The following is a 16,244-nucleotide window of genomic DNA, read 5'->3' as shown; positions in this document are numbered from 1 at the left end:
AGTTCACTATCATTTTTGATACATGCTAAACGCTAAGTTGCCCATAGAAACATATGGGCAACTCTAGTATTTAGCGCACGATAAAAACACTAGCACACCTTAGTAAACAGGGCCCTTAATTTAAATTCCAAGATCGACTTGAAAACTGGACAGTTTGGAACACAGTACTATTCTGCTATTTGAGACATTTGCTATTCCAATTGTGGTATCCATGTTCTCTCACCTTGTAAGCAAGATGATAATTCAATAAAAGAGTGAAAGTCCAAAATACATATATTTTATCTTACAAAACAGGTACATTCAGAAACATACTCTGGACTTGGAAACATGGTTTAACAGAATAATAAAATCATGTGATTCTAATTTGCTTTATCTTGCTCTCTCAATTCAAATACAGGTAATTTTATAATTCACAACTCACCCTAAGGTAATAAACATGTAAAATTGAATAAAATACTAAACAGACTGAGGTGTCAATAATTAATATTTGTACAACTGTAGACCCAGGTTCTGAATCATCCACTTTCTTTTCACATAGCAATACAAGAAACTTGCCTTCTGCAAATCTTTCCTCCAATCACACAAAGACAAATCAGCCTTCAGGCAAATCAGAAGTGTGCATTTAAGCTTAGCTGTACTTGGATTTTTGCCATATTCCTTAAAAGTTTACTAAAATAAAAAAATAAAAGTAAAACACCCCCATCCTTTCTTTGCAATCTTGAGCGTATGATGCTTTTTGGGGGATAAAGGAAAGATGCTTTTTATTTCATGAATTTGCCTGTCAAATGTTAAGGAAGAAAAGGGGTTTGAGAGCAGCATTCAAATTTAGGACTGAGGGGTGGGGACAAGGTGTGCCAAGGTGTATAAATAGAGGACCTTTCAACATACTGATCACCATTCAAGCCTGAAACCCTTCCCTAGCTCTGGGATAAACAGTGCATTTGGGAGAAAAGGTAAGCCTAGTACTTCTCTCAGACATGCACCTGTTAAGAGGTGAAACTTTAAACCTGTGTCACTTTGACTTTTGCATACCTTCAATCTCCTTAGTTAAACCACTGAAGTTACCATATGATAGATTAGAGAAGAATGAGGAAAATGCAAAACTAAAGGGATGGCAAGAGTCATTTCTGATTTTCTGTTAATGATTTACTAGTTAACTAAAACCAACCAAGAAGCTCTTTTCTTAAGACCTTCTGAAAGTACTTAAGCTCCCTTTGGGAAATGATGCATGTTAGTGTTTGCTATGTATAAATTAACTTCTTATGTCCATGTGACACTAAGGCCCAGTTTGGTTATTGTGAAAGTCGTAATGCTGAATTTTGATTTGATTTTGATAGTTTCCTGGGGCACATTTTCTTTTAATTTCTAGTATTTTAACATAGACAAACTAAATTAGCTTCAACAAGAAACACCTCGTCTCCAAAGTTACCCAGGTATAGTTTTAAAAAATGTGTATAACATATTCTTCAGAAATGTTCATTAGTGAGCATTTTTGCGTATGTGTGGCACTAAGAAAAGCTGTGGAATTTTTGACCAAATACCCTAAGAGGTTCATTTTCAAAGTAAATATATTGACAAAGTTACATAGGTTACTAAGGGGCTCGTTTTTAAAGCACTTAGACTTACAAAGTTCCATAGATTGCTATGAAACTTTGTAAGTATATGCACTTTGAAAATTAGCACCTAAATGAATTATTTTACGGTATACTTTGTGATTAGTGAAATTCACAAATAATGTTACATGGGTAGATGATAGGCATGATTTATACACTCAGAAAAAAAACCCAATGATTCTCCTTCAATTTTTAGCAGCAGGGATGGAGAAGTAGTCTTGTGATAAGAAAAATGAGCTGAGAAACAGGGGAACTTAAGGTTCGAAATCTGTTTCTCCCACTGAGGTACATTCTCACCTTGGACAAGTCATTTCCCTGTCTGTAGTCTCAGGTACAAGTAGATTGTAAGCCCTCTGAGGACAGGGATGTACTTACTGTACCTTAATGTAACTCACCTTGAACTGAGGATGGAAAGGTGAGAAATCAAATCTATAAAGTGTGTACAATTTATAGACCAATTTTTGCTAGTTTTTCCATTTCAATGCTATTGCGATCAATTGTTTAAAAAGTGTTTATTAAAAGTAGCTGCCGGTAGCTCAAGGAGCACATCAGGTATAACAATTGGTGAGATGTTGTTTTTATGGCACTTTCAGCACTTGCGTATCATGGAGAAAGGGTATTTGTCAGTGTTTCTGCTGCTTGTGGCTGTCTCCCATAGCCTGGCCAAAGATCCTGTAGTCAAAGAGAGTGTTAAAAAGCATGTGACAAAAAAAACCTCAGACTCTTTCCAGAGGTAAGAGTTTTCAGAAGTATTTCATCCCTTCCCTCTGCCTTGCCCTTTTCACTCCCATCTCAGTTTCACATAATTCTCTTTCCTACTTACCTGACTGGTTCTTATAACCTCTGCCTGTAACCTTAAACATGTCCCTTCTGATTCTTCTGTTGATAAGGAATGTCTCTGTGTTTCTCTAATGTATAAATCCTGAAATATAAAAACCCCAGCAATATCCAGTGTATTGCTCAGCTTCCGCCTTGCAGGCTTCTTTTAAACGTCTGCCTGCAGAGCTGAAATATTATATGAAACACTGCACCTGTGGAGCACACCTTTCTTTACAAGGTAATTTCTCTTTGTCCTTTTCTTTCAGGGTGGGGTGACAGTCTTGAATGGGTTCAGACTTATGAGGAAGCCTTGTTCAAAAGCAAAAGCAGGTATTATTTACATAGTCATCTATTTCCTTCCTTGTACAGGTAGTGCCATCTAGTGTACTATTTAATTTATTTGAGACCAAGGTTCAGGAGCTCAAAGATGAAGCTAATCGGCAATCATTGGATTCAAGATGGCAGTCCTGTAGCAGGATCTTAGCATACTTACTGCTGATGTACTATTTTAAACATCATTTCTCTTTTTCCCCCTTCAAGTAATAAACCTCTGATGGTTATCAATCATCGTGAAGACTGCCCACATTCTCAAGGTAACCATATTTTAGTTACTTTTTTTTAATAATAAACAAGAATGGGTAGCATATTTCATTGTTTAAATCTTCAATACCATTTTACAGTAATTTATGGCAATTTAACAGGCAACAGGACTATAAGCTCTTAAATCCTTCGTCAAGGTCAATGCATATATCAAATTCAAGACTAGAATAATTTCTTCTTTCTCTTCTTATTCTAATAATAATATAAAGGGGGGGGGGGGAACTGTGTACTCAAGCCTAAAGGGTCCTTTTATAAAGCTACAGTAGAAAATGGCTTTAGCGTAGCCTACCGCAGGTGTTTCCCACGTACTAAGACCATTATTACTGCAGCCAGAAAATGGCCTATTTTCCATTTTCCAAATTAATGGCCAGATATTAACATCTCCACTGTTGATGACCACAAGTATATATACTGGTTCTTCTAATAATCCACAATGAATTTTTGATACCAGATCTAGTAGTATCTTAATAAGACAAATATCACCAGAACCTTAGCAGTATTACACAAGACCCATTAGTCTTTGTCATCGAGCTTTACACACATACTTCATCATCGGTTCTTAAAAGTGAAGTTTTCGTTCACTTTTTTTTTAATTTATACATACTCATCTCAAAAATATCCTTATGCTTTGTCGGCCACTACCAAATATTAATGCATGAGTTCTTATTGCCATCTATTTTGTAGGCGGCAAGGGCTCATGCGATAATCGCATGATAGTCAGCAATATAAGTAGGCCTTTTACAAGTGCGCACTAAAAATAAGCGTGCGCTGAATGCTAGAGACCCCCATATATTCCTAAGGGCATCATTAGCATTTAGCACATACTAATCATTAACATGCACATCGATCAGAAAGACAAAGAGTAGCTTCTTGTTCTTGGTCACAAGACAGATATAGGGCCATAGTTACTAATGTGCTCTATTGATAATTTACTTCTTACCGGTGTTACTAGTCTCACTGCATAAAATGGGACTGCAGTAAAATAACATGGATTAACAATAAAATAACATACATTAACTGTCATACACATTAATAAATATCACCCTTTGATGTACCTGGTGGGGTTTGATCATAGTTTTGTTTGTTTGGTTTTTTCATTATTGTTGCTGCTTATACTCAAAAGAAAGGAATTGGGTGGACTCAAGAACTGATATGTTTCAAAGTCTTTAGATAATTTTGATTCTGGGCCAATAAACAGCATCACAGCCTGACTACTTTTTTTTTTTTCATATGGCAAAGAATTAATCTGTAACTTTTAGGTTTAAGACATGGTGAAAAAACATTCAGCTGACTGACAAAGTGAATGTTAAGAATTTAAAAAAAAAAACCAATTTTATGAATTCCAAATGAATAGTCATTATTATAATGAAAACAGAACATATTTCACATGCAATGAAGTCACAATGATTTTCCATTCAGGTTTCTGTGGTCATAAACTGTGACAAACAGGACAGTAGGATTAATTGTGCGTTTCTTTGCAGCTCTGAAGAAAGCATTTTCTGGACACAAAGGCATTCAGAAGTTAGCAGAAATGTTTGTTCTTTTGAATGTTATTGTAAGTTTCATTACATTTTATTTGAAGTTAAATTTACTTGTGTCAATATTCAAAATCACAGATAGGGCTAGCATTAGGTGTTGCCTACATAATCATATTATTTTCAAAATTTCCCACCAATGAATGTAAACGTTTTCTCCCAGATTCTATAAAGGTCACCCAAATTTGGGCACAGATCTCAGATCGGCGTTGAAAATAATTAGTTAATAGGCTCCAATGATTTAATTATTGAAGTTAGCAAGCACTTAATTAGCACTAATTATGATGAGGATGCAGATCTGGCTAAGTGCTACTCTGTAACGATGGGTGCCTGAATTGGATCGTGTAACTCAAAAGGGAGCGTGGCTATGGAAAGACATGGGTGAGTCAGGGGCATTCATAAAAAATGTGCACAGCATTACAGAAAAGTAGGGATCTATGCCCAATTTGCATACCAGGATTTACACCAGGTTTTCAGCTTGCATAAGTCCTCACACCCAAAGTTGAGCGCCAAATTCAGAACTCAAGGGTCCTTTTACCAAACTACAATAAATAGGGCCCTTTTTGCTATGTGCTGTGGTCCTTTTTACCATAGTAGGTGAAAAGGCCAAAAAATGGCATGGCTATGCAGTAAGATTTCACGTACCGCATGGCCGTGCAGGGGGAGCACTTAATGCCACCTATTGAGGTGGTGTTAAGGGCTCCCATGCTAACCTGGCGGTAACCAAGTAGCATTTGGTGTTGTCCGATTACCGCTGGGTTATTGCTGCGCTGGAAAATAGCTGTTTTCTGTAGTGCAGCAAATGACACTAGCTGGGGCTGAAAGTAGCACCGGCACCTGTGTTTGGCTGGTGGTAGTTCCAGATTAGCGTGCAGTAACCTGCGTTGGGCTTACCGCCACTCTCTAAAAGGGCCCCTCAATGCTATTTACTCTTTCAATAAGACTAATTAAGAGTAAGAAATCAAAAAATTGTAATTACTTAAGTCATTACGTTTTCTCTCATGGCAAACTCAACTTAGGTCTAGATCCAAAAATTGCTTTAACATAGCCCATAATCATTTAAATAGAGCTTACATGTGGTCAGTCACAGTAACTGAACTGATTAAAATAATCCTAGATAAAGAATCCTGCTATTTCAAAGGTATTTTAACTATTCTACATTTTTAAAAATATGGTTCAATCCTCTTATTTCAGTATGATCCAACAGACAAGAACCTTTTACTCGATGGCCAGTATGTTCCTAAGATTGTCTTTGTGGGTAAGTGTTTTATATTTTCATGATAAGGAGAATAAGATTGTCTTTGTGGATAAGAGTTTTATATTTTCGTGATAAGGAGAAACATATGAAAAGAAACTGGGCAATGCAAGTAGCAATTTCTAGTAAATTTATTTTTAAAAAGAGAAATTTAGCCTTTACTGAAAAACAACGAGAGATATATGAGCGGGCAGGGTGATCTTGGAAGAGAATTGTTGTAAAATTTTATATAGGTGGTATTGATCCCCTTATAGAGTGAAATAAATGTTCATGAAGAGTTTTGAGTGGTGTTGGAGAGGGTACAATGAGAAGGGGTCTTTTCTGCACATCTGATAGACATGCCCCAAGAAAAGAACATACTGGGAAACTAATCAGAGACAGTGGAGAAGATGCTGGGAAGGAAAGAGAAATGGCCCATTGAGATTGCTTTACTGGAATTGTTCACAGGGAGTGTGGTGCATAAGATATGCAAGCCTATTACAATGTGTTTAGCAGCTGCAAGATGTGAGATAACTACCCACTGGAGGCAAAAAGATTCACCTACAGTAGAGGGGTGAATAGATAGACTTCGACAATTGCTACTGATGGAAAAGCTCACAACAATCTTGCATTAACGACAAGAGAAATTAGAGAAAATGTGGCTATCTGTGATAAAACTATAGGAGCTTATAAGAGGATTGCATAGGGGGGCAAGGGGAGTGTGTGTGGGATGGGACGATATTCCAGGATACCCTTTAGGAAAACATCAGGTCAGATGGCACTCTAGAGTCACTCCAAAAGAAGGGTGGTAGAGGAGGGGAGCAGGGGGTTTTAAGAAAATGCATAATATTGGAATTATTATAGTAGCTCTTCATATATGCAGTTGTTGCAAGGGTATAAGATAATGTATGGGGGAGACCATGTGGATGCTGGAGATAGGGATAGGTTGGGGGGGGCATAGGAATCGTGATTTGAACTGATGCAAACATCCTTTAGTTTTGGAATTGTTAGAAGTAAAGTTTATTGGTGCATGTTAAATAGATACAAATCTTTATGTTGAACCTCTCCTCCTCCCCCATTCTCTATTTCTGTGGATAACACTCTCATCCTTCCTGTCTCATCAGCTCGTAACCTTGGGGTCATCTTCGACTCCTCCCTCTCCTTCTCTGCACATATTCAACAGACTGCTAAAACCTGTCGTTTCTTTTTCTATAATATCAGCAAAATTCGCCCTTTCCTTTCTGAGCACACTACCAGAACCCTCATCCACGCTCTTATCACCTCTTGCTTAGACTATTGCAACTTGCTTCTCACAGGTCTCCCACTTAGCCATCTCTCTCCTCTTCAATCTGTTCAAAATTCTGCTGCACGACTAATATTCCGCCAGGGTCGTTATGCTCATATTAGCCCTCTCCTCAAGTCACTTCACTGGCTTCCTATCCATTTCCGCATACAGTTCAAACTCCTCTTATTGACCTATAAGTGCATTCACTCTGCAGCTCCTCAGTACCTCTCCACTCTCATCTCTCCCTACATTCCTCCCTGGGAACTCTGTTCACTGGGTAAAATCTCTCTTATCTGCACCCTTCTCCTCCACCGCTAACTCCAGACTCTGTTCCTTTTATCTTGCTGCACCATATGCCTGGAATAGACTTCCTGAGCCGGTATGTCAAGCTCCATCTCTGGCCGTCTTCAAATCTAAGCTAAAAGCCCACTTTTTTGATGCTGCTTTTAACTCCTAACCCTTATTCACTTGTTCAGAACCCTTATTTTATCATCCTCACCTTAATATTCCCTTATCTCTTGTTTGTCCTGTTTGTCTGTCCTAATTAGATTGTAAGCTCTGTCGAGCACGGACTGTCTTCATGTTCAAGTGTACAGCGCTGCGTACGTCTAGTAGCGCTATAGAAATGATAAGTAGTAGTAGTAGTAAAAAAGGGGAATTTACATTTGATACATCATTAATCCCTACTATTACCCATCTCTATTCTTGACAAGTAGTGAAATAAACCCAAGATAACACCTACAAATAAGAAAAGATAGTGTACATAGCCAGGCTTCTCCACCTGAATCCGTATGAGAACCTTCTTTTGGTTCACCGGTAGAACTGCTGCATTGACACCTATAACTGCAGGCTTTTGGCCCAGCAGAGATGGTTAATTTTAATTTCTGGAATTGTTAAAGTTATTTGAAAGTAATTATGGGGCCCTTTTATTAAAGTACGTTAGGCAGTTTAGTGCATTTAACCATCTCTCTAACCTCATGTGCACCTTTCTTTAAATTAGTCACCTTATTTTTTAATTCCTCTTACTCTCTTACCTATTTAAATGTTCCATCTTTGCTTATACCCTACACTGTCAATTAAAATGTTCTATTACGTATTGCATTGACTTTGTAAGTAGTGTACTATGCATTACTTTATATTGTTATTTGAATATTTTTACTGCTGTAATTGTCTGTTGCTCATGTTTGATTTATTCTTACTCTACACCGCCTTGAATGAATTCCTTCAAAAAGGCAGTAAATAAATCCTAATAAATAAGTAAATAAATAAATAAATAAATGTTAACCACTACTACACATACACCATCTCCTGTTCCTGTCCCTTTTTTGTTTGTTGTTTGTTTGTTTTATGTATTTTGTGATGAATATTTAGTATATAAAACAGAAAAAAAAATATGACTGCCAATCAAGTGAAATGTGATCCTTTCCTATCTTAACTCTGTAGTTTCTTTCACTAAGGGGCTCACTTTCAAAGCTCTTAGACTTACAAATTTTCATAGGTTACTATGCAACTTTGTAAGTCTAAGTACTATGAAAGTACACCTCTATATGTCCTAGATGTACACCGCTTTGCCCTGCTAGTCAGTTAAAGAAGTATATTAAGTCTCAAACAAATAAATACATACATTTGCATTATTTGAACAGTGAGCACATGCTAATTCACCTGTTAAAGCTTGGTGGAAATGCTGACGTCTAAATTACGTGTGGACCAGGTATATTCTATAGCCATGCACATAGATATTATAAACGCCCATGACCTGCCCATTCCACACATCTTAGATTTTACGTGCATCACATAGAAAACGCTTAGTCAGTTCTGCATGTAAATTCTAATTATTAGTTATCCTTCTTGATCTTTCCGCTGCTTTTGACACTGTTGATCACAGCATACTCCTCGATATCCTGTCCTCACTTGGATTCCAGGGCTCTGTCCTTTCCTGGTTCTCTTCCTACCTCTCCCTCCGCACCTTTAGTGTTCACTCTGGTGGATCCTCTTCTACTTCTATCCCTCTGCCTGTTGGCGTACCTCAGGGTTCTGTTCTTGGTCCCCTCCTCTTTTCTATTTACACTTCTTCCCTTGGTTCATTAATCTCATCCCATGGCTTTTCCTACCATCTCTATGCTGATGACTCCCAAATCTACCTTTCTACCCCTGATATCTCACCTTGCATCCAAACCAAAGTTTCAGCGTGCTTGTCTGACATTGCTGTCTGGATGTCTCAACGCCACCTGAAATTAAACATGACCAAAACCGAGCTTCTCATTTTCCCCCCCAAACCCACCTCCCCACTCCCCCCATTTTCTATTTCTGTTGATGGCTATCTCATTCTCCCTGTCTCCTCAGCTCATAACCTTGGGGTCATCTTTGACTCTTCTCTCTCCTTCTCTGATCATGTCCAGCAGATCGCCAAGACCTGTCGTTTCTTTCTTTACAACATCCGTAAGATCCACCCCTTTCTTTCCGAGCACTCTATCAAAACCCTCATCCACACGCTTGTCACCTCTCATTTGGACTACTGCAATCCGCTTCTTGCTGGCCTCCCACTTAGTCACCTCTCCCCTCTCCAATCGGTTCAAAAATCTGCTGCCCGTCTCGTCTTCCACCAGGGTCGCTTTACTCATACTACCCCTCTCCTCAAGTCGCTTCACTGGCTCCCTATCAGTTTTCGCATCCTGTTCAAACTTCTTCTATTAACCTATAAATGTACTCACTCTGCTGCTCCCCAGTATCTCTCCACACTCATCCTTCCCTACACCCCTTCCCATGCACTCCGCTCCATGGATAAATCCTTCTTATCTGTTCCCTTCTCCACTACTGCCAACTCCAGACTTCGCGCCTTCTGTCTCGCTGCACCCTACGCCTGGAATAAACTTCCTGAGCCCCTACGTCTTGCCCCATCCTTGGCCACCTTTAAATCTAGACTGAAAGCCCACCTCTTTAACATTGCTTTTGACTCGTAACCACTTGTAACCACTCGCCTCCACCTACCCTCCTCTCCTCCTTCCTGTACACATTAATTGATTTGATTGCTTTTTTTTTTGTCTATTAGATTGTAAGCTCTTTGAGCAGGGACTGTCTTTCTTCTATGTTTGTGCAGCGCTGCGTACGCCTTGCAGCGCTATAGAAATGCTAAATAGTAGTAGTAGTAGTAGACTTGTTAACTAATTAAGTTGCATGTGCAAATCCAGAATATGACGCTATATACAATCCCAGGGTTTATGTTCAGGGGTAGCAACTAGTCAGGATACGGGCAGAGAATAGATCTGGAGAAGCAACTGCAGCTGATATGCTGCACAGATTGCACGATAACCTACACTTGTGCAGTGAGAGGCTAAGGACATTCACGCTAATTGTGACCAGAGTACCATGCTAATGGACATTTTAACATGGGAACTGCAAAGGACATGCTGGAACGCCGCCAAATAGTTGTCATGTCATGTTAAATTTGCATTTACCACACTAATTTTTTGCATTAAGGCACAGTAACTGCAAAATCTAATGCCATTTAAGAGAAATGGAAATGGGACTTGATATACTGCCTTTCTGAGGTTTTTGCAACTACATTCAAAGTGGTTTACATATATTCAGGTACTTATTTTGTACCAGGGCAATGGAGGGTTAAGTGACTTGCCCAGAGTCACAAGGAGCTGCAGTGGGAATTGAACTCAGTTCCCCGGGATCAAAGTCCACTGCACTAACCACTAGGCTACTCCTCCACTCCAATTTAGTGAAAGGGCTCCTCCTATGAGTAATTAATATGCCAATCACAGTGGGTGTCTTATAACTCCTGGTTCCCATTGCTGTGGTTTGTCATCTCCTAGAGAAGAGCCTGCAAGGGATGCTGATTCATGCTTATTGTGTAATTATTTATCTGAAGTCTACCCTCAAGGCTCTGGACTCTCCCAGTAGAAAGAGTACATTTACCACAGTCTGGTTCCTTAGATAGATCTCTTCTTTACAGAGAAAATGAGGGTGGAGTTCATGGTTACTACATTAAATAAGCAAATACTTTGAAACATAGTATATTGACCAGCTCCTGTTTTTTGTTAAATCATCACAGATCCTTCCCTGGTAGTCAGAGCAGATCTTCCAGGGAAATATTCAAAACCACCTGTACACCTACGAGCCAGAAGATATGGATCTATGTAAGTATTGCAAATCCTCAATCTAGAAATATTATCGATGACTGGCTGAAAGCAGGTACAAGTGATTTACAAATAATTAATAGCAAAGCATGTTCTTCCTTCCAGGTGCCAAGAAAAAAGTGAGATTAATAAAACTTTATTTTCATGTGTCATCTCTCATATAGGACCAAATTGTATATATGGTGCCAAAAATAATTGTCGCTGAAAATAATGAGTGCTAAGTTCTATCCTATAAATGGTGCTCTGAGTTGGGCACTGTTCATAGCAGTGTTTTTCAACCAGTGTGCCACAGCTGCTCCCTAGGTGTGCCACGATGAACTGCTGCATGGGAATGGGGTTTCCGGGAATCCCCTGCAGGTCCGTGAGGTTTCCATGGGAGTGTATGAGCCTCTGTGACAAACTGCCTACCTACAGTCCTCCAAGACATCCAAGTACCACCTCCTCCTTTCAATAATTCAGCGTAGGCACACTTGCTCTCTGCCTGGGTCGATGCAGTAATTGGAAATAATTAATTGGGAAGAATATATACTCTGTAAATGGGTGTCTGCCACAGTCTAATGTAGTTCAGTAGCATAATTAAATGAAAGAACTACTTCTGAAGGTTACAGGTATGGGGGGGTGGGATGAAGGAGATTACTTGCAGGGATGGGTGGGGATGGAGTGGATCTTAGTGGAATGGGCAGGTATGGATTAAATTCTAGTGATGTGCCTTGACAATTTTTTGCGCTTTGTAAGTGTGCTGTGAGATGAAAAGGTTGAAGATCACTGGTTTATAGAATAGATACAAGTGCCGAGATCTATGCTTAACTTTTAGATGTGAGGATTTACACCAACTGAAACCTGGTGCAAATCCCCGCACCAAAATTAGGCATGGATCTGCCATATTCTCTAACACTGCATGCAGATTCTTGGAATGCACATGACCCACCCATGCTCCTCCCATAACTATGCCCCCTTTTTGAATCAGCACACAATAATTTACACACGCAGCTTTATAGAATAGCGCCTATAGCAAGATGTGCACATAAAATCTAATTTTTGCCAATTAGTGCCGATAATGGGGCACTACTAATCATTTATTGGCACTAATTGGTTCATTGCTCAATTTGCACACACAATTTTATGCATCATATATAGAATCCAGGGGATAGTGGTTACCTTGGCCGTCTAATCATACTGATGACCTGGTAAAACAATATCTGAAATGAGTGGCCAGTGTCAGATGTCAAACATAGCACATCAAACTAAAGCAGCCAACAGCGAATGAGTTGATTAATCAAATAAAACCCAATTCAAACTAGAAAAACTGCTTTAGAAAAAGTATTATAAATAGAACTTCATGTCAATGGAGCTCACAGTATCTTGCTACAACAGTGCCTTCCCCCCATGAGTCTATTTGATTTTTCAAGACTTATTACATCTAAAATGTGTACTTCTCTTTCATTATGTGTGAATCTCTTCATAAAAGCGGTTAATAAATCTCAATAAATAAGTGCAATGTTTTAGATTGAACAGAAGTCTTGAGAAATTGAATGGACAATGCACGGTGAGCCACATTGGCGTGAAGTCCTAAAGCATGGCAAATGCCAAGGCTCTTTTCACCATGTCCAAGTACTATGTAGCAAACACTGTTTCAGTCACAGGATTCCCTTGGCCAATTTTATGTAGCTAACACTCTGCCAAGTGAGTTGGTCCCGGAGGATTAAATGGGAGCCCTTTTACACATGTTCTTTACTAAATCTAGCATCTGATTATTTATCCAAATGGAAGGTAATGAGCTGTTTAGTGACTTACAACCTTATACACTAAACTATAGCACCTGATTCAATATTTGATGCAAAAAAAAAAAATTGTACCGAAAGTAGGCTGGTGTTATGGTGGTTTTTCTATGGATGCTGCCTTTTATTTTTATTGTACATTTTGGGCCAGATCTGCATTCCGGTGAAAGAACACCAGGAGAAGAAAGGAGGAGCATTGGCACAGATGGCTAATTTTGGGTGGGCATGAAGTTCTCACTACCCCTGCCCTCCCTTTGCTCCTCCCCCAAGACAAAATATAAACACCCAAGTTGGCGGGGATCCCCAAACCCCACCAACGAAAGCCTTCCTCAACAGCAGTCAAAATGTTTCCCACCTCAGCAGCCAGTGGCAGTATCTTCAAGCTGGTACTGCTGCAAACCCTAACCCCTTGCACATATGGGGGTGTAATGCCAACAGCAGTGGCAGCTCATGGATGCTAACCACCATCTGTCAAAATGGGAAAACATTTTGTCTGCTGTTGAGGAAGGCTTCAGCTGATGGGGCTTGAGGATCCCCATCAGTCACAGAAAATGTGCTTCAGTTTTGGGTGGGCCTGAGCCCAAAGTCGGTAGGCCCCTGTCCACCTGGGTCTAACCATGGCTATGCCACTGTCTTCTTTATACCACCACAAAGCCTGTATCCTGGTCCTGAGACTTTGGGCCAGCTAGCACCTGGGAAAGAGGAAAGGAGTGCATATTCTCGACAGTAGTGGTTCTTCATCCAGTCCCCATGATGTACCCAGCTAGTCAGTTGTCGGAATATCTACAATGAATATACAGGAGATACATTTGCATATAATGGAACCAGAGCATGTAAATCTCTTTCTTGCATATTCTGTGTGGATATCCTGAAAACTGATTGGCTGTGTGTCAAAAACTGGGTTGAGAATCATTGTCTCAGAGTAACAGTTTCTGCAGTAGCAGAGAAACCTCCACAGCCAAAATTTTCAAGGCGGCATTTAATATATCCCATAGTACTCCTGTGTTTGTCACAGCTTAATACATAGGTCCTAATAGGTTGATTACAGCAAGACTGGGTAAAGGTTTGAGGGAACTTATAACCCCTTCATTTTATGATTGGATGGACAAGATTAGGACAATGAGGGGCCCTTTTACTAAGCCGCGTAGGTGTATATGCATGTCCTACGTGCGTCAATTTTGAACTACTACCTGGCTACCATGAGGCCCAGGTGGCAATTTCATTTTTTATGCGTGTCCACTAAGCGCGCTGGAAAATATTTTTTATTTTCTGGAATGCAGCGCTAACCAGGCGGTAATTGGCATTGCACTCATGCCCACGATTACCACCCAGTTAACATGAGACCTTACCAGTAAATCAATGGATGGCGGTAAGGTCTCAGGCCCAAAATGGATGAGCACCAATTTTCATTTTGCCGCACATCCATTCTTGGCCAACAAAAAAAGAAGAGGCCTTTTTTGCAGGTGCGCTGAAAAATGGACCTGCGTGCATCCAATACACGCATCTGCACCAGTGCAGGCCATTTCTTGGTGCATCTTAGAAAAAGAGCCCCTGAACTCTTTAAAAAGTTCATTGTCCTAACCACCTTCAGTATAAACATTTCATGTGGTACACAGACTAAAGAGTTCTGTATGTAACCACACAAAAAGATTACTCAAATAAAGCATGTGATTACATGTTAAACTGTCACCAGCCATGCACAAAGCCTGTCAGTTATTAATTTCTTGCAAAGCTCTTATGAAATGTAATATTTAAGCTAACACAACTACAGAGCATCAGCTAGCTTCATTTACTGATGTTTCACTTCCAGTGCATGACAACATGAAGAAAGCCCTGAAATTGCTGAAGACTGAATTATAAGCAAAAGGATAGCCAAGATTTCTGACCTCACAATTCTTCTCCTCATTCATCAACTCTTTGATGACTTGTTTTGATTTGAAATTCATGTCATTGGTGCGCATGTATATGTAATATTATGATTTATATAACTATATTAACATTTTCAAACATGGTGGTTTAGAGTATGCAAGTTTTTTAAAGATATATTCTGTATGCTTCAGTGTAAGCAATGATTTTTTAAATAAATCCATTTTGGGGTATTTATATTTGGTGTAGCAGTTTATTTTGTTTTCTTTGCATAGCTAAAAAGGGGCCCTTTTACTAAGCCACGTAAGTGTCAACGCATGCCCAACCCATGCCAAAATGGAGTTACCAACTGGCTACCACGTGGCTCTTGCGGTAATTTCATTTTTGGTGCGCATGAGACTTCACCGCTAGGTCAATGGCTGGTGGTAAGGTCTCAGACTCAAAATGGATGCGTGCCAATTTTCATTTTGCCGCATGTCCATTTTTGGCAAAACATTTTAAAACGCATTTTTACAGGTGTGCTGAAAAATGATTCTGCGCGCACCCAAAACACGCATCTACGCTACCGCAGGCCATTTTTCAGCGCGTCTTTGTAAAAGGGCCCTTAAATCTATGCTTTTAAACATATCTTTCTATTCAAATGTCCTAGAGAGTATTGCTTATTATTTCAGAAGAGCATTAAACACAGCTGAACACTATATACTAAGGAAGGGCTTCCCAAACCTGACCTGGGGACCCCAAACCCCATCAGAATAACAATAAACACTGAAGAGTAGGAGGCTGGACAAAGAGGAAAATTATGGTAGAAATTCAAGACTGTCAAACTGTACTTATTAAAGATAAAGGTTTGGAAGCTGGAGTAGAAGGTGAGTTATAATTAGTGGTTTATCTCTTGATTGTATATGTTTTTCGGGATAGATAATTGAGCCTTGTTATAGCTTATGATGTATGGTCTTAGCTTATATGTACTTTGTGTGTTTTTGTGTGGTGGGTGAGGATGGGTCACTGTGGATCCTGTTTCTGTTGGTTGGTATATTCCCTCATACTATACTTTTAGAAAATTAGATTATGTTTCTACTGTGAGGCCTTCTTATAGTAATTTGATTTATTGTACTGATGTTCTTTCTAACCTGATACAGGTGGTCAATAATAATCTTATAATACTAAACATTCTTATCATTCACAACGTTTTAAAACCAGTCCGAGAAATTTGATTAGCATTAAGCGTTCAGTTTTATGCGCCAAATCCTTTACCCCTGTACTCTGCTGTTATATTAATGCCAGATCAGTGTGTAATAAGACAGATGCAATTAGAGATGGGATAGTAGACTCAACAGGGTTTTGTATTTATTAATGAAACCTGGAGGGG

General features: G+C 39.3%; 1 protein-coding gene across 1 annotated transcript; it reads left to right on the top strand.

Annotated features, from left to right (window-relative positions):
- Positions 1-851: 851 nt before the first annotated feature.
- Positions 852-15,112, top strand: LOC115469088 (anterior gradient protein 2-A-like). The gene is given in 10 exon segments (XM_030201382.1): positions 852-953; positions 2,207-2,320; positions 2,322-2,346; positions 2,699-2,762; positions 2,973-3,025; positions 4,514-4,587; positions 5,762-5,825; positions 11,147-11,190; positions 11,192-11,231; positions 14,820-15,112. Coding segments are annotated over 9 exon segments (516 nt in total). The 5' UTR covers positions 852-953; positions 2,207-2,218; the 3' UTR covers positions 14,870-15,112.
- Positions 15,113-16,244: the final 1,132 nt, after the last annotated feature.

Source organism: Microcaecilia unicolor, chromosome 1, assembly GCF_901765095.1.
Source record: "Microcaecilia unicolor chromosome 1, aMicUni1.1, whole genome shotgun sequence".
NCBI classification, from domain to species: domain Eukaryota; kingdom Metazoa; phylum Chordata; class Amphibia; order Gymnophiona; family Siphonopidae; genus Microcaecilia; species Microcaecilia unicolor.
Note: the sequence above shows the minus strand (reverse complement) of the source record. Positions and strands in the feature narration are given on the sequence as shown.